Genomic DNA, 27167 nt, shown 5'->3' on the forward strand with positions numbered 1-27167 from the left:
CAGTGGAGTGAGTCATTAGAGTCACAGGGATGCAACAAGATTCAATTCAGAGTGCCAGAGTAGTTGTCAGTATTAGGACCATGTGGAAGCAGGCTTTAGCCAGGTCCTGCTAATAATTTAGTGGACCTATACCAGATAATGATAAAAAAAAATTCTAGGAAAGAGACTCTCTCTCGCTCAGTCTCAGAGGCTGTGGGAAAACAGCCATCATTACCTCAAGGAGGAGGAATTAATTAAAGTAGAGAAAATCGAGAACACATTTGCTGCAGTGAACAGGAAGAAAGTGTGTCTGGCATGTTGTTCCTGAGGTTTTACCTTCTAAAATGTAATTTACTTTCCTCAATCACTCCTTTCGCTGCCATACGTTTCTTTGACTTGAGACTTTGGGGATGTAAGTTTGTCATCATCGTCTTGAAAGAAGAACCCGTGTTGAGACCTGTTGCAGTACAGTCAGATAAACTAATCCCATCAGTCTGTTTTCTAATGTAACTGGAGTTTCACAGTGGAGGAAGAGGCAACCTGAATAATCAGTGTATGCATTTTAAATGACAAGCTGCTAACACTGTGCCATCTTCTTCACTTGAAAGATGTCTTTGTCGTGAGCCAGTGCCAGTTATTTCTCCCATTGCTGCCCAGTACTTCAGCAGGCAAGGTCATAACCTTTAATTACAACTGATCAAATTATTTTATTCAGACAAGCCATTGCTTAAATCAATTCTTTCAACTGTCTTCCTAAATTGTTTCATCATGACACTTGTCAATTTCCTTTAACTGGACTACGTTAATCCTTTCTTGTCAACAGCTCTGATTGTCCTGATTGAATAACACCGCTCTACTAGGGGGTGTAAATTGGTTTTCTTGGTGTATAAATTAGTGCCTGTGATCAGCACCAAACTGAACCTAATGAAACCTCTTGAACCCATTTTGCAAGACGAGCTGTGTGTGTATTGTACCACCTGCTTCACATTTCCTGTGATTCATCTTAAGTATTTTTTTTATATTATTATTTTAAAGAACAGCGTAACCAGAGAAAGGTTGCTGTTAATTCTGCCCTCGTAGGCGGGTCTCTAACCGTAATGAATTTTTAATCTCTAGACTAGGATTTTACCTCTTTAAATACAGCGAAATGAAAACGAATGGCAAATACATACGCAAGTGAAGAATGTCTCTGATCAAGTGTACTGAAAAAAAAAAAAAGAACAAGACTCTTAGCCGGCTATAAAATTCTGAGCAAGGAATGATTGGATGGAATTAAATCTAAGATACTGCCTGATAACACATCAGTTCACCTTGGACAAAAGAACAGCTCGAAACAGGAAAAATAAAACTATGATTTGAGGCTTCAGACTGTCCCTGGTCCAGAGGCTGGCGACTCAAAATTGGTTCGTTTTTTCAGACACTGCTCGCTTTGTGTTCATACTTTGAACCACTCGTGCACCATCTTTGGGTCCTGTTTGTAGTACATACACTAATGTGGTTCTTCACTCTGATAAACAGGCGTGGCAGAGCACTAACATAAAGCCGATGTACTTTTCATTCAGATATGCCCAAATGTGACCAGTTTCCAGTAGTGAGTCCCATTTTCTCCAGCAGAGAGAAATAAGTGTTTCTGGCAATAAATCCATGAACTGTATTGATTTAATTTCATCCCAATGTTCAGAGTGTTGCAGCTTGGTTATGAATCCGAGGGACGCAGATTTTTCCACGTTTGGTTTATATTTTTGTTTAGAATGGCTGCATATCTTCTTCTTGTGGATACATTTTGCAGAGGCTAAATGTCAGCAGTGTTAGTGCCATGTGCTCTTTGTGGACAATTGTGCGCACAGCGATATTGTGCAGCAGACTGTTCCTAATAAAAGGGCGGATTATGGGATGCAAACCTTTAAAATGATTTCCAAAACATTTCAGAGTAAATTCCATCAAAGCTTTTTATCTAGTGTGCAACTGTAAACCAGCGACACTGCAGATTCATTTGTTTATACCAAAAGCAGCGACTTCTTTCGCTCCTTACGCTTCCTGCTGCAAGCTGTAAAATATGATTTACCTGTAACGGTGAGGCGCTATGTTTATAGCTTTCAGTGATTTTATAAGACCTGGGGCTCTGGGGTTTCTCACGGTGGTCCCTCACAGACATAGATGACAAAGAAGTGTAATCTTTCTTGACCTCTCTGCATCGAAACATCATGAAAGATGGATATTTCCTCTTGTGATCGTTTGTTGCTTCATTAATTCATAAATACATTATTAAATAAAGTTGGCAGGTTTTTTAGATTCTAATATTCCAGCCTTTGCTCTGCTCCCTGAAGCCTCTGAACCTTCCAGTGATTAGAGCATAAGTGTGAAGTGTTCCTATTAGTGATCATTACTGATCTAAAGGGTCACTATTGCATAATGGTCTTTGCTAGAAGGTCATGATAGCAATAGGATCCCTCTGAGAAGCATCTTTTCATCTTCTAATGGCTCTGTGCTGTGGAATATGTGGCTTCAGTAAAAGACATAAAACATGATCTAAAAGAATATTATTTACTTTTAGAGTCTGTGTGCATATCAAGAGTCTAATCTAAAGAATAATAGTGAAACTGATCCACAAATACAGTTACCCTGGGTGCTGTCAAATGTCCCTGACTCTGGTTTCCCACAATTTGATCTATTCTAACCGAGGTCATTCGGTGTTTATGGCCCAATACTTACAGAATGAAAACATGAAACTTTAATGAACCCTGCAGGAAAACCGGGCCATGACTATTGCAGAATAACACATCATATTGGTAGAATGAAGCAAAGAAACGTGGAATAAAAATACAATTAAACTCAATGGATGCATGAAATAAATGGCAAGTAGAGCACCGTGCAGACTCGGAGTAGTAAATATTAAATGGCGGCATCTGAATGGAAAGTGTGCAAGCTGCATGCTGAATGACAAACATAACGGCGCAGACAGCACATGAAACAAAAGGGAATACGTGCAGGACCTGGTCAACACCAGAGCAAAAAAGACCAGAAAGGACCAGACGGTAATGGATTTTATTTCCAATAAGTCCACAGAAGGCGCTGCATGACAAAAACAAAAAAGAAAAACCCATCATTACATACCTTTCATTTTTTTCCCAAATACAGAGGAGCTGAATTAATGATGCAGAGACAACAATAGAGGCAGAGGGACATTTCTGTGGGTGTGAGTTGAGTTGGCAAAGCACAGTGGAAAAAGTTTATCTCGTTTACATATTATCTGGCCTCCTCTGTTATTGTGGCCTCAGCTGGAAACTGTGCATTAGTTTCATAAGTTTTAAAGGTGGACAATATTCTGCCTGTCACACTTAACGTTTGCATGTTTTGCTGCTTCTAAGGGCTCACTAACTGTACCACAGCGTGTTACCGAAAGCTGTAAATCTAATATGTAAATGTTGGCACTGCCGAATGCACTCAGTATAATTTAGTGCAATAATATGCAGTGACTGTATTTCAGATAGAGCAGCTGTTCAAAGTCAGGGGCTAGCTGAGACTGAGGAAATTAGACTTCTGACGCAGTACTTTCACAGTGTGCACTTTTCTCCAGCTCATACAGCATTTAAGTGTCAGAATTTGTCCGTCTCTGCAAATTTCAGCTGGTTTTTGTTGTTCTTGTATAAATCCAATAAAATGTTTTGTTTGCACGTGAAATATTATTGCCAACTGGGGCCACTGCTGGTGGCTTTTATCTCCTTGTGGAGTTTTCCTCAGGCGTTGTAGTTTTATTTAATCTCATTCCCCTTTTGTACTCTCAATGCTTCCCTTAAGCTTTCTCAACACTGACGCTGAATATCCTGAACCTCAACTACCAACAAGATGGTTATTTTCAGCTGGCTGAAGTGTTGCCACTGATTTTTCCCTCAAACATACTGCCCATTAGTTTCGGATGACATAACGCTTCCTGAAGCATGTTTGGTTTGGCCGCTTACCAGGCTGACACTCCGGCTGGGTGGAAGGATATGGTGAAATATGAGGTGCAATGAGGCAGTTGTGTCGGCTAATGGGGGCAGCAGGTGTGAGAAGGCTTCTCGCCTGCCTCAGCCTCTCCTTCACTCCTCATTATGAACCTGGAAACACCTGGCTTTCCAGCAAAGACCGTAAAAACTGTTTGGCCCCTGTAACAATTTCATTCAGTTTTAGTGAAAACTAACTTTTTTTTTCTTTTTTTTTAATCTGACGCTAAGCGACCGAGAAGTCATCAAAGGCTGTGAACAACACATTAGCTGTTCATGAAAAAATTCTGATTATGGGAGTGAAAGCTGACTGAGTACAGCCAGTCGACGACCACCTTTTAAAAGCTAATCTGAAGAATTATATGAGCACACAATCAACTTCCCTGGCTGTAAGGTTTTGATAATTGTGAGGGGGAGCCACAGTGCAGTGGAGCCTTGATGTTTAAGTATGACTTGCAGTGTAGGTGTTTTCTAAAGCGTTGTGGTCAGTGCCTGTCTTTGGGTTGGTGGCATTTTTCTGTAATAATGATCCTAATAATGGTTACATTACAGAGCTGGCTTACATAAATGTTTCTTAGAAGTCCAGCCTGTTTTTTGTTTTTTCCCCTGATGATATAAAAGCAGGGAAAATTTGATGGATGGAAATAAATGACTCTCTCTTAATTTTATTTCTGTCATTAATCTTCATTCTGACTTTTTATGACAGCTGTAAATGGCAGGGTGACATTTTAGGAGCTATTTGGCTCTACCTCGAGCAGCCGATTAGTTTAGATCAACATAAAACTGGATTCAAGCAGCTAAGCTAACTATCCAAACATCACAAAGCCTCTTCCTATGAATATCTGTAAGCAACAATGGGAAAACATGAATTAATAATCAATTAATTAATCAAAGTGGAATAACTTGTGTACCTTAGAAAGCCCAGGGTAGCCATTTCCCCCTGGTGGGCTGTGAAGGTACTGCAGACAGGCCTCAGTAATAACAGAAATTCAGTTTAAATTCATTACTGTGCAGCTACATATTAATGCATTTATTCATATAAAAAAAATCAGTTCAAACTAGTAATAGGAGGTGGTTAATTTGTGATTACTGCTCTTGTTTTGAAGTTTGTGTCGTAGTGACACGTGGGTCACATTTCCTGTATCACTTTACATGAGTAGTATTAACAACAAACAGCCAACAGCCTGTGTTGTTGTTTGGTGTTTTTTTTTTAACAAGCATTTAGATTTTTTATTTTCTTTTTTGATTAGAGTAAACATTTCAGATCGTGTGGGCCCTGTGGGATTTTTATTTATTTATTTTTTACGTAGGATCTACTCCGAGTCTTCAGAATTCCTGAATTTATGAATGACTGCTGTGCAGATACTTGGAAGTTTAAAAAAAAAAAAAGAAAAAAAAAGAGCCCATTAACAGCCTAATAAGACACTGATGGGTATTGATTAAACGTATATCAATATCAAAATATACCTTTAAAATAGATCACAGGTGTCGAACTCCAGGCCTCGAGGGCCGGTGTCCTGCAGGTTTTAGATGTGTCCTTGATCCATCACAGCTGATTCAAATGGCTAAATGACCTCCTCAACATCTCTTGAAGTTCTCCAGAGGCCTGGGAATGACCTGATCATTTGATTCAGGTGTGTTGACCCAGGGTGAGATCTAAAACCTGCAGGACACCGGCCTCGAGGCCTGGAGTTCGACACCCCTGAAATAGATGCAACGTGGTATCAGCCTGTTCCTGTAACTCTTCACAGACTTATTTTTCCAGTTTTTGTACAATACATTTAAATCCAACTCAAACTATTTTAGAGGAGTGCAAAGGCACTAAGGGGATTATTTAGGGTGTCCTACTCATATCTGTATTTTTTATTGATGTTTTAAAATCTCATTGTATCTGTATTGTATCTTGTAAAAGCAGATGGTTGGCGCCCATAAAAAAGTCACTTTAGAACTGGATAACCTGTAGCTCAAAAACCAGATAGACAAATATGGTGTAAATGGCCTTTCCCTCACGGAGCAGTAGATAGGCACTCACTGTTTGCTGATGAGGCCTGGATTGACTTAAAGTAGCTTTGTGCTTTGGAAATGTAAAGTCAATGTTTATTGTCATATATTTCTTGCCATCATCAATTTCTGTGTGAAATTATAGCTCTCACCCTTTGGGAGCTGCTATTTTGCACTCTAGTATAAAGTATATTTATCTTTTTAAGAAAACTTTTTTGATGTCTTGTAAGTGTTTTTAGATTTTATTTTATTATGACCGACCACAAAAACAGTGCCTTTCTGAGTGCAAGTTTTTGTGTTGTTGCATTTTCTTATTAATGTTGCTGTGAAACGTCATCGAGTATCATGCTCAGTTCTAATTGTCTCAGTGTGAGCATCTGCATAAATTATCTTGCTGTGTGGGCAATCCTGTTCAGCCAGTTTGAAAACATAATTTGCTAAATGGATTCTGTAACCAGCAGATCAATGACAGTTCTCCTGCCATATCTAAGGCCTCCCTACCAGGAACTACACAATGGGCAATAGTATGCATAAGCAACTTCATATATTTGTGTATATACATCATGTACTTTTGCTAAGATGGGATGACTTTGCACTAACTGCTTTCTTTCTGTTTTCTTTCTTTTTGTGTCAAAGGCTCAGTTTATATTTATTAAGCACTTTGTTCCCATCAGTTTCACCGTTTCAGAGCTCCAGCTTTGTTATTATACATCATTAACTCCACAAGGAGCAGAAAATTGAAGATGTTAGATGTTACAAGCACCGTGAGTCAGAAACTATAAAAAAATGCCTGACTGTGTGCTTTAAAAAGAAAAGCTGTTAATGTGTGCTAAAGGCATTGATTGATAATTGATAGGTCTTGCCAATCAATAAAGACCTCCAGGAATTTGATTTGATTCTGAAACAGCACTTCCTTTCTGTTGTGTGTGTTTTTACGGAGAGAGGAGGATGAGCGGCAGCATTGTGGTTTAAAGATGCTCTGGCACGTGACAGTTAGTGTAAGAACTGAACATTGTTACCGATTCTACGTAGTTATAACTGTAACGTGACATTCGACGTGACATGTCATCAACTCTTCTTTTGATTATGTTGCCAGATCAAAGCACTTTTGATCATCGGGAGTTGTTGCATTTTGCATTGCAATAAGTTGCACTAGGTTTCATCCTGTTCAACAAATAGTCTCGGTTCAGATCCACCGCTCTGTTGAAGCCCAAGTTTTCCACAGAAGAGCTCAAGTGCCTCTTCAGTTTGCTTGGCAATATTAACAAACTCCCTGCCACAGATTGCTTGGGCACCCCTGGTCTGGCTGAAGCCAGAACACACAGAGCAGACTGTTTAACCAAAATGTGGGTCACATCTGCTTTTTTCCTTGGTCCACATTTGACCTCAGCAGACAGTGTTGACTTGTGGTCTGCTGCCACACCAAAATGCAGTGCTGTGCAAAAGTCTTGACTCACCTGGAAAGTATCTGATGGCAGTGGGTTTTTTTTAGCATGACAGTGATCCCAAACAGACTGTCAATGCAGTAACAGCAAACCTGAATAGGAAAACACACAATGGAACACTATGAGACATGGATTGGCCTCCCCAGAGCACGTGGATCTCAACATTACTGAAGCAGTATGGGATCATTTTTAAAAGGTAGCCAATGTTCAAAGAGCTTTGAATGTCCTTCAGGAAGCCTGGAGAACTGTTGCTGAAGACAAGAAGGCTGCTTTCATAGAGTTCATGCAATGCTGAAGAAGAAAGGTGGTCATACCAAACACTGACTTTCAGGCTCCTTAGAATATTTTAAACTCTGTTTTTTATTTTCCTTATTTACTGTATTTCCATGTATGTTTGCACATTAATATAAATCGCTGCTCCTTGTCACAATTTCCCAAGCAAAATGTAAAGAAAAGAGAGGAGACTTAACACTTTTGCACAGTATAATATAAGCCATGTCAGGTGACATGAAATTGATGCTCCTCCCCCCCCCACACACACACACACACACACAATTTCTGTTATAATAATGGATTGCATTTATATAGCGCTTTTCGGGACCCCTCAAAGTGCTTTACAATTCCACTATTCATTCACTCTCACATTCACACACTGGTGGAGGCAGCTACCGTTATAGCCACAGCTGCCCTGGGGCAGACTGACAGAAGCGAGGCTGCCATATCGCACCATCGGCCCCTCTGGCCATCACCAGTAGGCGGCAGGTGAAGTGTCTTGCCCAAGGACACAACGACCGAGACTGTCCGAGCCGGGGCTCGAACCGGCAACCTTCCGATTACAAGACGAACACCCAACTCTTGAGCCACGATCGCCCAAATATTTAATGGTTTTACTCTGAAAAACATCCCTAAACAATTTTTTAGCATATAGAAGTTGCCTCTCTGTTAGAAAGTGCCCCCAAAATAAAGAAAATCTATCTATCTATCATTATAATATATAATGTTTGGGTAACACATGGTCCCAAAGACTCCACACCTGGATTCCCTTGGAGAAGAAAGATGTAAACCAAGTTTTTCTTTTAATGATTCATTCACTTTGGTTGATTAATTTAATATTTACCAATTTTGGGACAGCAAATAGAGTTGTAAACATCAGTACTTTATTTCCTTTTAAAGTTGATTAATATATAAGCTAAAAGTGGAATAATGACAAACAAGCTACAGCAGACGATATCTGACAAATTTCCTCCAAAGGGAAACATCTGGCCCTTACTAAAATTTCCCAAAGGGGACACAAAGGGGAGCAGTAAAGTGGGATTTAAAATAAAATAAAATTAGCTAAAAGACGGTAAGAGAGAGAGTATATTGTTAGACTTTGTAACAGTGCAGCTAAACAGCATTTGTACAAACACAAACAGCAGCTGACCCACTTCCATTATCTCTTGCTGAGTGGAGACAGTCATCCTTGCCTCAGGAAAAGATAAAAGTTCAATGCTTAATTTGTTGTATGTTTTGACACATTTCACTTCATGTAACTATATTTTCATTCAGTTTGTGACAACTTTTCATATGTGGAGGCGTTAGTGGGGACCTCTTAAGGAGGTGTAGATTCGTAGCGGAAGTCGTCATCAAATCAAGCTGGCCTAGCAATGTTCAGGTGTTGACCTCAGCCTAATGAATGAGTAAGAATACTGAGGCAGGCTGAACACAGCATAGTTCCTCTTCCCTCTTATCAGCTACACTATGCTCGTTTTACTGAGCAGCAGCTTCACCACACACAGTTATTTAGAAGCTTTCCTCTCAGAGGGGCTGTAAAACCAGCGATCGATCATTTGCCAAACTGAGATGGTGAGAGCTCCAGCGTGAGCTGCAGTAACGTAGAGGCTGCGTGATGTACAAGTGAGATGTGCAGCATGACAGGAGAGGACGGGTTGATAAAAATTCTCTCCCTCTCAGTTTTTTTCTTCTTAATTGCACAATTAAACACAGCTCTGGCAGCATTATATTACCATTTGTTTTGAAGTCTGTATTATTACAGCTTATCTAATTGGTTCTGACACTTGGAGGATTGCTGATATTTTAAGTCAGCTAAGGACACTGAGAGCTATTGGGACACTGGCAAATTACCTCAGGAGTTTAGCTGAACAAATGCATAGTTATACAGTAGCCGGATGTCTTCAGGCTTTTTTACTTGTATTGCCACCCACCCAAACAGCGAGTGTCTGTGTTTCCAGTGGATAGAAGGTAGATGCACAAAGTCTGTTTCAAGAGCATAAACAAAGCCTCCCTTTGTGTCTTTGTTTTACAAAAAATGTTCATATTGTGTGATAGATTCAGCTTTAATAATACAGTTTTATTCAGAACACATTATACTGTTTATACTGTGGATGAATATTGGAAATAGAAGACGTTAACAGTATGAGAATACTGAGTAGCCAAACGATAGACTACTGATACTGGAAAGAGCTCCCAAACCTCAGCTTACAGGTTTCCTATCTACATTCAAGTCGTGTCCTCATATATCACGAGAAGCCTAATAAGGATAGATATTCAAAAATGAAACTTTTTAATCACATTTGTATTTGCTGTCATCTGTAATTAGTGTTTCCACTGCCATTTCAGCTGAATATGAGACCCAGACAAAGTATCTGTTTGATGGTGTCTTTGATATCAGTGATGACTGTGTTCATTTTCTACGTCTCTAACATCTCCTTTCCTGCATTCCTTCTCCTCTCTGTTGCAGCACTATGCTGAGATCCAGAGGCGCTTCCCCACCATGCTGGAAATGGGCTCCTGTTCGGTTAGCTCTCAGTCTCTGACAGGGAACCACAATGCTAGAAGCCCAGGAGGGCCTGACTATCCAGTGGGTGGTTTGGCTGTGGGGGCAATGTGTGGTAGCAGCACCCCCCGGCACCACATCATCCGCCCATCCCCAGCGGACTGCGAGAGCTGGCAGAAGCATCGCGCAGGACTGGGTGGAGGGTCAAAGCTGTATCCTGAATCACACTCCCTCCTGGAGCCCGAAAGCCTCTCAACCAGCTATGACACCCTCCACCTCTCACACGTGTCTGGCCACGCTCCTCCTTTACACCCAAACCGCCTCGGTCTCACCCTTGATGTGGTTTCCACTTTTGATGTTGGAGTCGGGATGCTTGGGGTGGATGGAGATATGGCAGTCAGTCCTAATGTGATCAAGAGACGTCGGGGTGGACTGATTGAGCAGAGAGACATTGTTAAAGCCCACCAAGCTCATAAGATTCAGAGCACACCTCAGGCGCGACGCAAGGAGTGGGAGTAAGTATAAGGCTGATGATACACACTCTTAGATCCCTTTATCTTACCTGCTAAATTACCATGAAGTTGAACTTAAAATCCAAATTTTAAGGTTTATTTTCTCCCAATACTGTTCTTCAGCAATCCAGTGCTCTAAAATCCAGAACTCACATCTGTCTGCAGTGCCTATAAAAGACCACAACCCTTTTTAAAAACACCATTAAAAATAGCTACACACATGTTTTGATATGTTATAGTACCATTACTATGTTGTGGTGTTCCAGCTGGTTTACTTACCTTTGTTGGGACAAAATCCAATCTCCAGACGATTAGTGGCTAGGTTTCAAAAGTCAGAGAAGCTATAAAGCAGAAACAGATTTAGTGTACTGTAAACTGCAGTTTCTCTTCTTTGTTTTGTAGACTTGCCTCTGTGGCACACCAGGTGTCTATTTATCATTCTGTAAACAGACATGTCAGTCCTCCGGGGACCAAATTTTATTTTGACAGAGCGGACAAATCTGCTGCAATACTAGTAAAACCAATTCAGTGTTCAGCTTTGTCGGGGCCGCTATTTATTTTTGTTTGTCATTAGAAACAGTATTCAGCTCAGGTCAGGAGTGTGAAACCACATCTCCTATTTAAATGTATAAAACAAATATACAGTAAATGTTACAGAGCCAGTAGCCTGAGGATTACAGCTCACATCAGTCTCAGCAAAAGTATATTCACAACTAGTGACTCTGTCATGTTTTTCTCTAAAGGGAAGAACTTTTTTTTCCCCATTCATAGCATCAAACACACACTTGCAAATCAGTCAAGAAATATTTTAGAAAAAAAATACTGTTGCACTTATACGAGCTTTTCATGTTTTTATACAGACAACAGTCACTTAGCTTAATATTAGGACTGGAAACCAATCTGCATAAAGCAACGAAATTCACTTAGTGCCACATTTACAGCTCGATTGTTCTCCATTGTGGTCACAGACATGGACAGCTGGAGATGGTCGAGTTCCTGTTGTACTTCTTTGAAGTCTGGGGCGGATCCACAGTCCGTGTAACGTAAATTCTCTTGTGGTTAAAGAAAAAAAAAAACCCTAAACAGGCAGACATGCTGCATCCGCACAGATTGTCGAGCTGTCTGATGGTGAAATTGACATCACTTGGACCACTCAGCAGTTAACATTTTGCTAATCTAGTTAGCTTAGCAATTAGCTAAGCTAACTAGCTAATGGCAATGACTTCGTATAGAGCATAGCATAGCATAGCATCTTTATTTATAACGCACTTTACATCTAACAATGTTGACCAAAGTGCTACAAATATAAAACAGAGAGGAAACAGTTTAAATTGCATATAAAATATCTTAAAATTAAAAATAATATAATTAATAAGAAACATATTAAGAGACATCAACAAGTCCTGCTGTGCTAAAAGCCAAGGTAAATAAATATGTTTTAAGACGTGATTTAAAAACAGATAAGGAAGGTGCCTGTCTAACATGTAAAGGCAACTCATTCCACAATTTTGGTGCTGCCACAGCAAACACCCGATCCCCTCTGAGCTTACGATTAGTCCTGGGCACGCTCAGGAGGAGCTGAGGGACCATGAAGGTATGGGGCAGCATTGGACAAACATTTAAAAACAAATAAAAGCAGCTTAAAATGGATCCTAAAATGCACGGGCAGCCAATGAAGTGAATATAAAACTGGGGTGATATGTTCGTATCTATGAGTGCCAGTTAAAAGGCGTGCAGCAGCATTCTGGACTAACTGCAGTCGAAAAATAGAAGACCGACTCACCCCAAAATAAAGAGAATTACAGTAATCCAGCCGAACGGTTACAAAAGCGTGGATTACTGTTTCAAATTGCTGTCTCGTAAGAAAGTGCTTAATTTTGGCCAGCTGCCTCAGATGAAAGAAACTAGACCTTACAACCAACCCGATCTGGCTTTCAAGCTTAAGCTCAGGATCCATTTTAAAACCCAGATTAACAATCTCTGGTTTATAGAATGATTTCAGGGATTGCAAATCAACACACGGAACAGCAGTGGAGGCAGGTCTGAACACCATTACTTCAGTCTTAGAATCATTAAAACAAAGAAAGTTTAGCGCCAACCACGACTTGACGTCCTCCAGACATGTTTGTAAACGATTGACAGACGACCCATCTTTCTTTTTAAGAGGAACATAAATCTGGCAGTCATCTGCATAACAGTGAAAAGAGAGTCTGTGTTTTCTAAAAATTGAGCCCAATGGAAGTAAATAAAGTGAAAACAGGATAGGGCCCAGAATGGAACCCTGTGGTACTCCGTGAGACAACGGAGCTCGGGAGGACTCACAGTTTCCTAAGCAAACTGAAAAGGTTTGGTTTGTTAAGTAAGACCTGAACCATTTCAGAGCCACACCTGTTATACCGACACACTGCTCCAAACGTGAGATTAAAATTTCATGGTCTACAGTGTCAAATGCAGCAGTTAAATCGAGTAAAATAAGAATGACACTTTCACCAGAATCACATGATAAAAATATATCATTAAAAATTCTTAAAAGTGCTGATTCAGTGCTATGCATTGCTTTAAAACCAGATTGAAAAATCTCCTGAACGTTTTGTGCATTCAAGTATGAGATCAATTGGTCATATACAATTTTTTCCAAGACTTTAGATAAAAAGGGCAGCTTAGATATTGGTCTAAAGTTCTCAACAGCGTTTGTATCTAGCCCAGGTTTCTTAAGAAGTGGTTGCACTATTGCATCTTTGAAATTCTTTGGAACCACACCTGAAGTAAGGCTGCTATTTAAAATGGTTAAAATGGTTGGACCTATGGTAGAAAAAACTTCTTTCAGAAAAAAGGGGAGGGATAGGATCATAAGGTGAGCCTACAGGCTTTAAATGATCCACCACCTCCTGTAGCTGAGCAAGAGTAACCGACTCAAACTGCTGAAAGACAGCTGAGCAAATTGGAAGATCAGAGGGGTCAGATGTGGGCAAAATAATCTGCGCCCTAGCCGAGGCTACCTTGTTTATAAAGAAGTGCAGAAACCTTTCACACATTTCAAGTGAAGGCTCAAGACTAAGAGCAGAGGGAGGGCTTAAAATAGTCTCAATTGACTTAAATAATATATGTGGTTTCTGATAATTCACCATAATAATGTTTGCAAAGTGTTTCCGCTTTGCTTCTTTTATTGTAAGCTGATATAAGGCCCAGCACTCTCTTAAACTTTGTAAAGAGACCTGTAAGTTATCTTTTTTCCATCTCCGCTCAGCCCTACGACATTCATGCCTCGCAGCACGGGTTTCATCGTTCAACCAGGGTTCAAGCTTTGTCTTAGGATGCTTAATTTTTAGAGGGGCAACAATATCCAAGACAGTCTGACAAGTGGTATGAAACCAAAAACTGAGTTCCTCTACGTATTGGAGTGTCTCGGAATGGAGAACTGATTATAGTAGGTGGAGAACCGTGCTGCCGTGGAAGAATTTAACAAACGAGATGTCTTTGCAGGGACAAGCCCCCTGAATTCATTTCTAGATAAAGAGATGTCAAGCAAACACAACCCCGGCCCTGCCCACATATGTATGAGTATTTTGTTAAAAGTCACACTTTGGCCTTTTGTCCAAACATGAATGCTTTTTTTTTTTTTTTTTTTGGCCACTGAAACTAGAAAGTCTCCTTGGCGGGTGAATAGTTTCCTTGTTTACATGGGTTCAGGGCCTTTTTTTTTTTTTTACCCTAGATTGTGCTCCGTGTTCTTTTGTAGGCTTTTGATTGACCAACAGTTTCACACATTTAGGGTTGCTTTGGCATGTTCTTGACATTTTTTTTTCTTTTTCTTGGTGACAGAAATATTTTTGTATATAAAAATGCCCATGTGTGTGTAAACGTATCGTAAGAGTAGATTCAGCCTCATCTAACAAATCATTTTTATGTCACTTTTGCACATCTTGTGATTGTTTCCTGTTTGAGTTAAAGCGAGTCTTTCATATGCGAAGGTCTAGTAAATACTTTTCATTCAAACTATATTTTTAACACACTGAAAACATATTAAAAACACCATCTAATGCTTACTCAGTGAACAATCCTATAGACTATGTTGACTGTGTGATGTCTGCGAGTATGTGTGTACTCATTCACATGTTCGTACCACGTGCATGTGTGTGCATATATTTAATGGTTTCCTGCCCTGCAGCGCTGTGGAATTTGTAGCTGATTATATCAGTGATGCCCCCCTCGGTTTCTCTGCTGAAGCTGAGGCTTCACCTCTAGTGGTGTTGGCACCCTCTGTGCCTCCCCTCATATCCTCTTCACCGCAGGTACAGGATGCCACGTCTTAACCTGAGCTACTGTATATCTATAGTTAAAGAGATGAAGGACTGTGGAGAATGACAGCACATAGTGGGAGGACAGATGGAACAGAGATGACGTACACTGAATGCAGGATAAGTGTGAGTGGGAAAGAGACTAACGTGAATCAGTTAGAGGAGCAGTTTTCATTGAGAACTTTTCCTGCTTTAATTTGCATTTGATATTTAAATCCATGTGACAGTAGTGTGGAAGTGGGTGATAACCATTCAAACCAGGCCTGTGGAGATGCTCGGCCATGGACTAGATTACTATTCACCGCCCTGCCTAGTATAATTATTACAACACTACATGACTGATCTATAGTTGTGCTGCTGAGGGGACAATGACTAAAGTGAGTCAGGAATCATTACAACCATAAACATCCACCTCTCAGAGCCACTTAGCAGCAAACCCTCAGTTACCTGACACGGAGGATGGAAAATGAGATGATGCACCTGAGCCCACCTGCACACCTGCTTTTGTTTTTCAAAGCAAATTAGTCTGATTTCAGACCAAGCTGCAGCCACATCTCATGAAAAAAGCGAAATTCATCATTAGTGCCATGCTGTATAAATTTAGCCAAATTTGAAAACTCTACAGTATCTTTAAGTCATTATAGTTAATGAGGCCATGTATTTGTTTTGTTTTACTTTCTACTTTTATTTCAAATTAGTTTATATGGAATCTTATTTCCCCACTGGAAAAAACATTTTTTGCTTTAATAACCATTAATACCTAGAAAATCTGAGACATCAATGTTTTTTAATGGCCTAAACAAGTAAACTATGTAATGTAGGATGGACACGCTGAAACATCTCTCTGGTGTCAACTTGAATCCATATGTTCAGTTAACATTTCAAAAAGGAAAAACCAAGGCCAATAAGTCTGCTGTGGACTTTCACAAATACATTCATTCTCACGATCTGTATCAGATTTGGCCCTTAACAATATACAGTATTGTAGTCTCATTGTGATTCATTTGATGGGCATGTTTATGCTCCACAGGGGGAAAGAAACTGTATAGTGTAGACCAGCAGTCACTGGACTGTTTCCTCTGAACACTTTGTTCTGTGAAAAATAATGAGCTACGGATTTTGTCTTTTGGCATTTTTATGTAATTCCTGTGGGAAACCAATGAAATATTAGCTTGTCACACACAGCTTAGTTGAAAGACAGGTTGAAACAACAAACACTTGATATCATGCTTTGTACAGGAAGCAATTAAGCATCCAAGACTAGTAACGTGTCTTTTAATCAGGAGTGGACTGTGTTTGTGTGTTTGTGTCTGTCTTTGCAGGTGCGTGTGTGTGTTGCATTTCAAACATAGCGGTTAAGATATTAACATCCGTTCGGAAGATCTTAATGAAATAGCAGTGTTTGGAGTCGGCATTAACTTGATGCTGATGACAGTGATCAGCTGGAATCAGTCTGGCTTTAGGAGGCTGGTCACCAACAGAGGAAAGCACCAAATATGTTTCTGGTCCTGCTTGACCTTTGTGTTGATTTGTGTCTGAGTACGTGTGAATGAAATGAGTAATGGGTGAAATTGTAAGATCAGTGACTCTATACAAAATATGCACGCCTTTCCATATTTGAACATGAGTGCAGTATTCAACTAGCATGCTTGGTTAGTGTGTAACCGGCTTCTGCTTCACCCACTGCAACAGGCCGGCCCAAACAGACTCATCGACTCTGTGTTGTGTTTTTACGAAGACAAGGAGTCTCTGATTGATTGTCGCCACTTTATTTCTCGAATGGAAACAACGGTGTTGTATCAGTGCAAAGGGCACGCCACACACCACTCCGCACAGCACACTACGGCAGAACATCCCATTAGCATTCTGCTTTAGCATACAGTTTAACACAATATTAAACAAATGCAAAGTACATAAAACTGGTGTTGGACATGTGTCCACTGAGCACTGATTACACTCGGTGCCCATCAGTTGATCAAACAAGTTTTATGTGTCTGTACTACTTAGCTACAGCAGACTGGCAGCGATTACTGCAGCAAACCTAACCGGCCACACCGAGAGGGGGCGCTGTTTCCCCATTACGCTGACATTTGTGGCAAGTGAAGTAATACCACAGAAACACTGTTACATTAGCAACTCACAAACAGTATAAAAGGTGGGCAGAGCTACTGTTAAGTTGATTTCTGAATTCAGCGTTTTCACCATCGCCATCTTAAGGCTTCAAAAAAACTGGAAGTGACAAGAGGAGCGGTTCAGCCTGTAAAACTGTTAAGTGGTGAATGACTTTTCAGTCTCAGTTCATTAGCCAATAAGTACAATAAACCTCTATTTTGAGCCATAGAACGACCAGGACTTATAAAATAGTGTTTACTATATGACCAGGAGTCTTTTTGCAATTACAGCTATCGCCATCTGGTGGCCTTCAGATATATTGCAGGTTTAAGGTGCTTCCACATTGGTGTCACTTTTCACATCTGTCCAAGTTTTATAGTGTCTGTTGAGGTTTTGCATACATGTTACCACATGGATGTTAAATTGGGCCTGTGACAGTCAGTGTAGGATCAAGTGGACAAGGCTCCATCCGCAAACGTAAGTCATCAGTCTGTGAACATCTGGTAACTGACTGGTTAGAAAAAAACTCCTTGTGACTGCTTTGGTCACAAGCAGCAAGCTGTAGTGAGAGTGTGACACAAACGGGAAATGGAAATCCATGAAAGGTAAAAGTTCTGCCTTTTCAAATATATTAGCTGTAGCTGAGTCCTAGCTAACAGTCCCCATTTCAGGTTCGCGTTACACTCTTTTAACTTTTTCTACTGCTCGACTACTAGTTTTTTATTTTTGTTTTTTTCCTACAGGCCTACCACAAAGGTCTGTGAATAGCTACATTTTTATTCCATGAGAATTGACTTCCAATCCTCAAGTGGCCATTAGAGGAGCAACACTTCTGGCGCTGCCATGTTGGCTTTGTTTTTCTCCTCCAGTGATTCCCGCTTAAGTCAGGTGGATATTATGATGTTTATTCCTGTGGCAGGTTTTAATTTTTGTCTATTTTTCACACATTTTACAAAAGCTCGAGTGCACTATTACAGTATTCAGTGTCATTGCACAGTTGGCCATGTTTTGACGATGGCATTTAGATGCCCTCTGCCGAGGTCCCAGGATATACTCGTGGCTTTTTAAAAAGGGCTTGTGATTATATTCCTTTCAACATTGGGCAATTCTTTCTAGAAGAAGAGACGTTTATAGGCCTAAAAACTGGGAGGATTACAGTATAAAGTTGGGAAGCACTTGTTTGAATATTCAGCGCCTCTATTCTTAAATATATACTTTCATGGATGTAAAATTGCACATTTGCTGTATTTGAATAAAAGTATAAAATTATACTATGAAATCCAGCAAGTGTGGAAAAAATGTTCTTTGTTGTTTTCCTGCACTGATCAAGACAAAAGCTCATTAGCAGACAGCAGCGGCATTAGGTGCTGCAGACAAAATCCTAATTTCCGGAGCAATCTTATCGAAGTGAAGAGAGAAACAGTAAAAGAAGAGCTGCTGGCTGAGTGGGAATGGTGGTTAATTTAAATGCTGCAAGCCACAGATTCAAGGCAGTTAGAGCTGTTAAACTAATGGCAGCATATGTTGAATCCATGACTCATTAAGCTGAACTTGGAAATGGAAGCTGAACAGACTTCTGAAAGAATGGCATGACGATCTACCGTAAGCACAAACTCAGTATACAAGTGACAACACTGAAATGGGGCTTTACGCCTTTAGTATATTCTTGAAAGTCTGGGTAATTATCTTTGAAATGTTTATTGTATGTGGATTCCAGGTGTAACCCTAATGGTGACTTTAAAAACTGGTTCTGGTATCACACCTGCATCTGGGTTTGCTCTGTTTCTTCTGCTCTGAACTCTTCTGTCTAAGGGTCCTTATACCCGCCTAAGTTCTGCCAGCCCATATTTATGGTAAATGGATGCAGGATTAATGAGAATTAAGTGACTGAGTGCAGTGAGGATACAAGAGGAGTGTTCAGTACACCAGTAAATACCAACACTTCATCGCGGTGCTGGAGACCCAAAAATGGGTTAATTGCGTGTTTATTTTCTCCCCTTCAGATGCAAAACTGAGCAATATAGAGTCAATATAAGTGATCAAGTTCTTGTGTCACTGTTTTCATAGAAACCACTGGTTAAAGAAGGCGTGTTGAGAAATTGCACTGTTTTATTTATTGACTTGGCACAGAGTTCATGTTGTGAATTGGAACAAGCCACAGGGTACTCATTAAAACATTTTCAAAATGGAACCTTTCCAAAAAAATCATTAGCAATAAAACTCACAAAAACATTGAGTCCTACCAGAGAGAGCAGAAGGTACAGCACACTCCTCTGGTTGCTCAGCTCGGTTTCACTTTTGCTTTTCAGAGAATATACTGCAACAGTTACTGAGCTGAATCAGTCATACCGCCCAAACTATTTACTGATCTGCCTTCACACACATATGAACCTGAGTGGCATCTTATTCTTAATCCATTAGGTTTAATTTTATATCAGCCCACCGTTTGTAGCTATAACAGAGTGTACTTAGGGGGATGTTTCACTGTCCTTCCACAAGTGAATTTGTGAGGTCAGACACTGATGTTGGATGAAAAGGCTGGCTCGCAGTCTCCACTTGAATTCATCCGGGTGGTGTTCTGAGTTTTTCTACACCACACTTGTCCAGTCAGTCATGTTGGAGCAGAAAGGGACCATCCTGAAACTGTTCCCACAAATTTGTGAGTATGAAATCATCCAAAATATGTTGGTCTGCTGAAGCATAAGAGTTCCTTTTAATGGACCTAAGAGGCCAAATGCAGTTCTTAAGAAACAGGCTCCCCACCCCCACCGAACTACGCTTGACACAATGCAGTCAGACAAGTAACGCTCTCCTGGCAACTGTCAAACTCAGACTCATCCTTCAGATTTCCAGACGGAGAAGCGTGACTCGTCACTCCAGAGAACACATCGCGGCTCTAGAGTCCAGCATGGCTTCACCACTGCAATGCACTGAAGCTTTGCATTGCTCTTGGTGATGTAAGGCTTGGATGTAGCTGCGGAAACCAATTTCATTAAGCTCTGTATGGCCTGTTCTTGAGCTAATCTGAAGGCCACATGAAGTTTGGATGTCTATACGCCCCACCGAGCCTGCTCTGTGATTTTACGTGGCCTACCACTTTGTGGCTGAGTCATTCCCAGTCGCTTCCACTTTATTATTATAATACCACTAACCGTTGACTGGAATATTTAGTAGCAATAAAACACTTGCAGACTTCTCACAAATGTTTTCATGACACGAGTTATTGTCTCTGTAATATGATTCTTTGTTTTTCTGCTGACCACACGCATTAAAAAATCAGCACCCCGAAGACTTATCGAGGGACGTCAATTCAAGAGTTCATGCAATACTTCACAGTGCTTCACATCCAGCCGTGGTCATAGCAGACGAGGACACGAGTGCATCAATGTCGCTTTGCATTTGTGTGTGAGCGCATGTGGTTTCCTGCACAGGCCTGTGTTTCTTGTACCTGTTGTTAGTATTCCTGGCAGAAATGTTTACAAGATTGGATAAATTGTGTGATATTTATTTCCCATGATTACACTCTGATTAGAGCGAGCATGTAATTCCATCCCCCACAGATGAAGGTGAAAAATTGCCTGTTTACAGAAGTGTCTGTCTGGTTCTTCACACACTGGGCACAACTTATTTATTCGTACAGCCACTTTAAGAAGAAAGAGCTTATTAGGTCTTATGGTTGAGTTTTTTAATTGTAGAGTGTAAGACCCATATTTTGTAAATTTTAGCCATGCTAGTTGGAATAACTCTTGGTGTAACAGTGTTGATTTGTTAGAAGTGAAATATCTCAGCCTATTGACATGGATATGCATAAGATTTTCTGCCATTCATCACTGCAAAGTCTGCCTGCTTTCTTAGTGTGTTTGCCTCTTGCATTAACAGAAGGTTCACATGTCTGGGCTGGAGTTAAATGCCTCAGTAAATCTTTGATAGATTGCCATGAAATTTGGCTCAGACATTTATGTGATCCTCAGGATGAACTGTAATTGCTTTGGTGGATCTTTCATTTTCATCCAGTCATCATCAGGTAAAAAATTGTAATATAATAATTTGGTCTGTAACAAAGATCAACAAAACAAATGAAATCAGCAGCTCTAGTTGAAATTCCTTTTAATCTTAATGCACCACTGTGCAAGTATAACATGACTTTTACCAGCCATGTTAGAGTCAAGAATGAAGCTGTAAAAGTTATTAATAAATGATAAAAGTGATATTTCATTGAGTAATTATATTTAACAATTAAATTTGAATATTTACTGATAATTAATTATGTCGTAATTTGATGAAATAATAAAAAGGAGGCTACACAGCAGTTTTTGTGAAAATGGTTCGATGTTTTTCCTTTAGCTCGGTAAACCTGTACAGCAAGACTCAAAGCTCTGATTACCAGTTTTATCAGTGGTGAGAGAATTCAATGCGACCAAGGCAAGAGCAGTCAGTACGCTGACTCTAATTTTTTAATAATGGATTGCATTTATATAGTGCTTTTTGAGACCCTCAAAGTGCTTCACAATTCCACCATTCATTCATTCATTCATTTGTCGTTGTCATCATCTATTGCACTTAAAGACACACCTGGTAGACCAAAGTGCTGTACAATATAAATATAGTAATACAATAGCAAAAACCAGACATAGCAATAAAATTAATTTAAAAAAACCGTCAGTCACCCACAGAGTTGTTGCATTCACACACTGGTGGAGGCAAACTACAGTTGTAGCCACAGCTGCCCTGTATTAAAAATAACCTATTAGTTGGCCAGTTAGTATTGTTGTCATTTAATTTTAAGAATTTAAAAAGACAAGTTTAGATTTTACCAAGAGAAAAGACACAAGGCAAAGGCTACATTGTGACAAAGTGGCACAGAAGGGAGGACCAATACACAAGAGAGGGAGAGATCATAAAACGCAGGTGATACAAATCGGGGCACAGCAGGTAATCGGAGCAGAGGGAAACACACAAGGGAGGAATCGTAGCTTCTAAAAAGACGAGATTAATAGATAAAAAGCAAAGTGCAGAAAAGGGCAAAAGGTGCAGAAAAAGGTTTGACAGTAATTAGACTCTTCATGACAGTAAATTCATCCATGAATTCAAAGTTGAATCATTAGATTTTCTCCTCATGTTTGCACACAAAGCAATACCACAGGAAGAGCACTCTGCACTGTGGTGCCCTCAGAGGCTCTCACACATCAGTGCATTTGCAGCCTGGGAGGAAATAAGTTGCTCTGCAGCTCATTTACACATTTTTATCCCACATTTGTCTCTCATAAGCACAGGAGACGTGTGAATACAACTCAAAACTGCACACAAAACCCAAAAATCTGAAAGTCATGAAGCGCTGCTTGTTTTGGTGATTCCACCGCCACGTTAAACACTTTCTGTTTAGCTTCCTGTTTTTGTCCTTAGAGTGACTGAAACTCTTCTTTGGCTCAATTTTAGGTCAGCGGTTGAGTTCTGTAAAGGTCATCACAGCTTCTTCCATCAGTGTTTTGCGAGTAAAGGTTCGACACTATATTAGGCCTGAACCTTTCTAATTGCACACAGCTGAGAGAGAATCGGTCTCTCCCTGTGTTGGACTCCTTTTCCTTCATAATTGTCTCCCTGTCAGTGTCAGGCAGACACCCAGTGCAGTTTAAATGTCAGAGCTGTTTGTCATAAGTGAATTATTAATGATGACATGCTGAAAAGCTATTTTCTTTACCACAAAACCATGCGCTGTCAAACCATATTCAGAAGGGAGAAGGCAGCGTTATTAAAATAGAACGTGATTCCTGGGAAATCCATACAAATGGCTTCTGTTTCACACGGTGCAGCAGTGTTTTCATTCAGGCTGGCTTGATGCTTTGCTTGAAACAACTGTCTGTGCTGCGTTTAGGACGGAGAGCTTCTCATTTAGTGAGAAAATGATGAACTGTTTCATTAATTCTCTCTCTCTCAGTTCGCTCTGTCTGTTTGGTTTGCAAAATACTGAAAGCTGACATTGATGATGACCATCAGAGAGATGGAAAGAGAACTTGAGTTTGAGCGATGTGTGACCTGTCAGCGGATGATGGTTTAGGAGTTTGACGAAATGTTGCTCTCGGGTGCAAAACAAGGAAACAGTGATGGGAAACCTTGTGAGTGAATCAAGGACAGGAAGGCACAAAAGTGGTTTGAACTCTTCTGATTAAATTTGATGCACTATTGTCTTGAAAGCTGTTCCCTGCTCAAAATGAGTGTCAGAGGGACGAGTACAGCTGAATGGTCTGCATATACACAATAACACTGTTACCTTACATAACAGAAATCTATTTCTCTGATTACTGTGGTAATCATTTTCTTCAGAAAAGGCAACCTTACAACATTCCTTTGCTTTTATAAGCCTGGATTCATTCTGGTGAAGAACGTTTTACCAACCACCCACCTATTCCCATTTTCAGTCTCTAATATCACTATAAAACATTTCAAAATAACCTACAAAAGCAAAAACACGCTTACACAACTGGTGTTTTGATGTCATAAATGCTCATAGTTACAGTTTAAACATAGTGACGTTTATCAGGTATGATGGTCCCACGATCAAAAGTTAAGAGACTAAAAGCAAACGTCTTTTAGACTCGCAGAAAATGTCACACATAGTTGTGTATTTCACAAAACCTTGTCACTTCACCATTTTTGCAATTTAGCATATTTAATCAGATGATACCTCATTTACATCTTGAAAAATCCATCCATCTGCCTTATCTATCTTAAGCATTACCAAGCAGCCAGTGTGTCCTAAGTCTGCCCTGAGGCCTGCTGCTGGTGGGACATGCCCAAAACACCTCACCTGGGAGGTCCCCAGGAGGCATCCTGTATGGATGACTGAACCAGTTCAACTAGGTCCTTTTGATGTGAAGCAGCAGCATGCTCCTCCTGTATGACTGAGCTCCTCAAACTATTTCTAAGGCTCAGCCCAATTTTTGTCACTTAAATCAGTGAATAATGTGATTTCAGTATTGAACAAAATAATTTCTTTGACCCTCTGGGATTTTCCCTCACAAACATCTGTAGGGTTCCAACAGGTCATAAGAGAATGTCCAGACTGCTCTGAACTCATAGGAAGGCAATAATAACTCAAATAACCACACATTAGTCAAAGGCAAGCCTTTCTTAATGCACAACACGTCAGACCTTGTAGCAAATGAGCTGCAGCAGCAAAAGACACACCAGATGCCAGGAAACTGATGCTGCAGTTCACATGTGCTCACCAGAATTGGAACATGGACGACTGGAAAAATAATGCTTACAACATTAACCTGCAAAGTAAAACAAGAGAATACCAAAAGACAAAAACACAGACAAGTTTAATTTAGCTTAACTTTATTAAAGACACACACGGGTCCATAGAAAATACACACACACACACAGAATACATTACACCAGATATAATAACAGAGACAGAGGAACAGGCACCTTTAAGACAGGAGTCGAGGGAAACACTGAAAGAATTAAAAGCACAAGAGGAAATAATGAGCTCAAAACAGAAACCGAAGCTCAATAAAACCAGAACTCAGATACTCAAATAAGTCAAGAGCCAAAGCCCAATATCACCACAATGGTAATGAAATCAAAACAGGAATGGAAAACATCTTCAACACACAAAAAACAAACAAAAACAATCACAAACGAGCTCAACGCTGAAAGAAAAAGGGATTGTTCACCTTCAGTAAAGTTGATCGATAAATAGGGGGTTTCCTTAAGTGAAGTCCTCAGCAGGGTAAGTTTCATGGTAGCATCTGTTTAAACTTGCTTATGCTAAATACTGGGAGAAGTGATAGGATGGGCATCACCAATATCTATACAAATGGGTGACAGTCAGTACTGTAGATGACCTGACCTGCTGATAAAGCAAAATCCATGAATATGGACACCGTTGGTACCTGTACCAAATTTGTCCACAAGCCTCAAATACAGTCTCGATCCAAAGTTTAAGACCACTTGAAAGATGGCAAAAAATCATATTTTGCATGTTTGGATCTTCACAAGGTTCCAAGTAGAGCTTCAACGTGCAACAAGAAGGAATGGGAGTGATACAAAGCAGTTTGTGAGCGTGCAAATGATTGAAAACAACGCTTAAACTGAAACAGGCTGTTTTACAGCTGATCAGAAGTTTACGACCACACCTCCAAAAATCCCAATAACCCCCCAAAACAAAAAACAAAGTTCCAAACATGAAATCAGTAATTACCGTTATTGTTGATCACTTCAACAATTTGTTGCAGTGTGCTTGATGCAAGAGCTTCCACGAGGTGAGTGGGAACATTTCTCCGAGTGGTGAAGACAGTCGCACGAAGGGCATCTACTGTCTGGAACTGTTTTTTGTAAACTTCCCTTGCCATCCATCCTCAAAGGTTCTCAGTTGGATTTAGATCAGGGGAACACACAGGATGGTCCGACAGAGTGATGTTATTATCCTGGAAGAAGTCCCTTGTCCTGCGGGCATCGTTACCCCACAGATGAGGGCCCTCAGTCAGGAGGGATGCTCTCTGCAACATCTGGACATAGCCAGCAGCCGTTTGACACCCCTGCACCTCCTGAAGCTCCATTGTTCCACTGAAGGAAAAAGCACTCCAGACCATTATGGCGCCCCCTCCACCTGTCATCCCAGTAACGTTGGAAACCATCAGGACCATCAACGTTACATTTTTTTCTCATCAGAGAATAAAACCTTCCACCTTTCAATGTCCCATGTTTGGCGCTCAAAGTCCAGACGCTCGGTTCTGTGGCATTCAGAGAGACGAGGCCTTTGAGGACGAGTTTTGTTTTTGAAGCCCTTCAGTCTCAGATGCCGTCTGATGGTTATGGGGCTGCAGTCGGCACCAGTAACGGCTTTAATTTGGGTCGAGGATCGTCCAGTGTCTCGACTGACAGCGTATTGGATCCACCAGCTCAGTGCTGGGGAAATTTTGGGGGATCTTCCGATTTACTTTTTTTGTTCCATAACCCTCAGGATCATTTAAGAAATTCCAAATGACCGTCTTACTGCGCCCGCCTCAGCAGAGACGGCGTGCTGCGAGAGACTGCTTATGCAGCCGACCACGTTCAAAAAGGAAAGGTGTTTTGCCATCAGCGCGTCAGACCACCTGACAGAAAATGACAATAAATCCACATTTTTGCACAGATTTCTGCACATTGCTTTTCAAGGCATGTGGTCCTAAACGTTTGATAGGCTATAAACAGCCTGTTTCAGTATAGGATGTTCAAACAAATGCTTTGTCTCACTCCCATTTCTTCTTGCTTAATGTTGAAGCTCTACTTGGAACCTTGTCAAGATCCAACCAAAATATGATTTTTTTATTTTTTATTTTTTTTTGCCATTTTTAAGTGGTCTTGAACTTTTGATCGGGTCTATATTTAGCAAATATTTCAGTTTGGGTAAAAGTCAAAGAAGGGCATAAACAAAACAATATTCCTGTTTTGTGATTAAATACCAAAATGAAGGTGTTGCCACAGAAATCTGCCTGCACTCTGTGCTCCCATTTTTTTTCAGTGCTGCGGTTGCTGCAATAGATGTTTGATGCCCTGCTTTGCTGCAGCTAAACGTCCTGAGGGAACTTTGAAATATGGCCACCGGTACTCCTGTCCAATGCCACGTGACATCAGCATGCTTGCCCACGTGCTGTTGATTCAGATTCAGCACAGTGAACAACTTCATGATGGGGTCCAAATACAGATGGCTTGCCAGCACCTTCAAAATTCAACATTTATTATTTGTTTAATAATTAATGATCTACAGCGTGCAGATAACTAACTTACCAGAAGCAATATCTTAAATTGATGTTTAAGGCTTTTTGCTGCTGGAGTTTTACTGTCAGTTCACACTTTTACTGGTTAGTGCACTCTATCTGTCACGACTGCTTTTCCAGAAAATAAAACAGAAATCTGCCAGAGGAGCATGAAGCTAAACCCCGAGTTACTCAGAAGTGTCTGAGCATTGATTGAAGGAATGCATGATGTATTGATCCAGAATAAACTGCTATCAGCTTCTGTCAAAATAAAGTGCCTCCCATGAATTGTTAATATCTTTACATGAAATGATGTGA

General features: G+C 40.3%; 1 protein-coding gene across 1 annotated transcript in view; it reads left to right on the plus strand.

Moving 5' to 3' along the window:
- cacna1ea (calcium channel, voltage-dependent, R type, alpha 1E subunit a) overlaps positions 1–27167 on the plus strand; it is a 114071-nt gene that overhangs the window by 1101 nt on the left and 85803 nt on the right. The window contains exon 3 of the mRNA XM_026158661.1: positions 10149–10699. Within this exon, the coding sequence (XP_026014446.1) occupies positions 10182–10699 (518 nt within the window). The 5' untranslated portion in view covers positions 10149–10181. The remainder of the gene's footprint in view (positions 1–10148; positions 10700–27167) is intronic.

This window comes from Astatotilapia calliptera, chromosome 23 (assembly GCF_900246225.1).
Source record: "Astatotilapia calliptera chromosome 23, fAstCal1.2, whole genome shotgun sequence".
Classification (NCBI taxonomy): Eukaryota; Metazoa; Chordata; class Actinopteri; order Cichliformes; family Cichlidae; genus Astatotilapia; species Astatotilapia calliptera.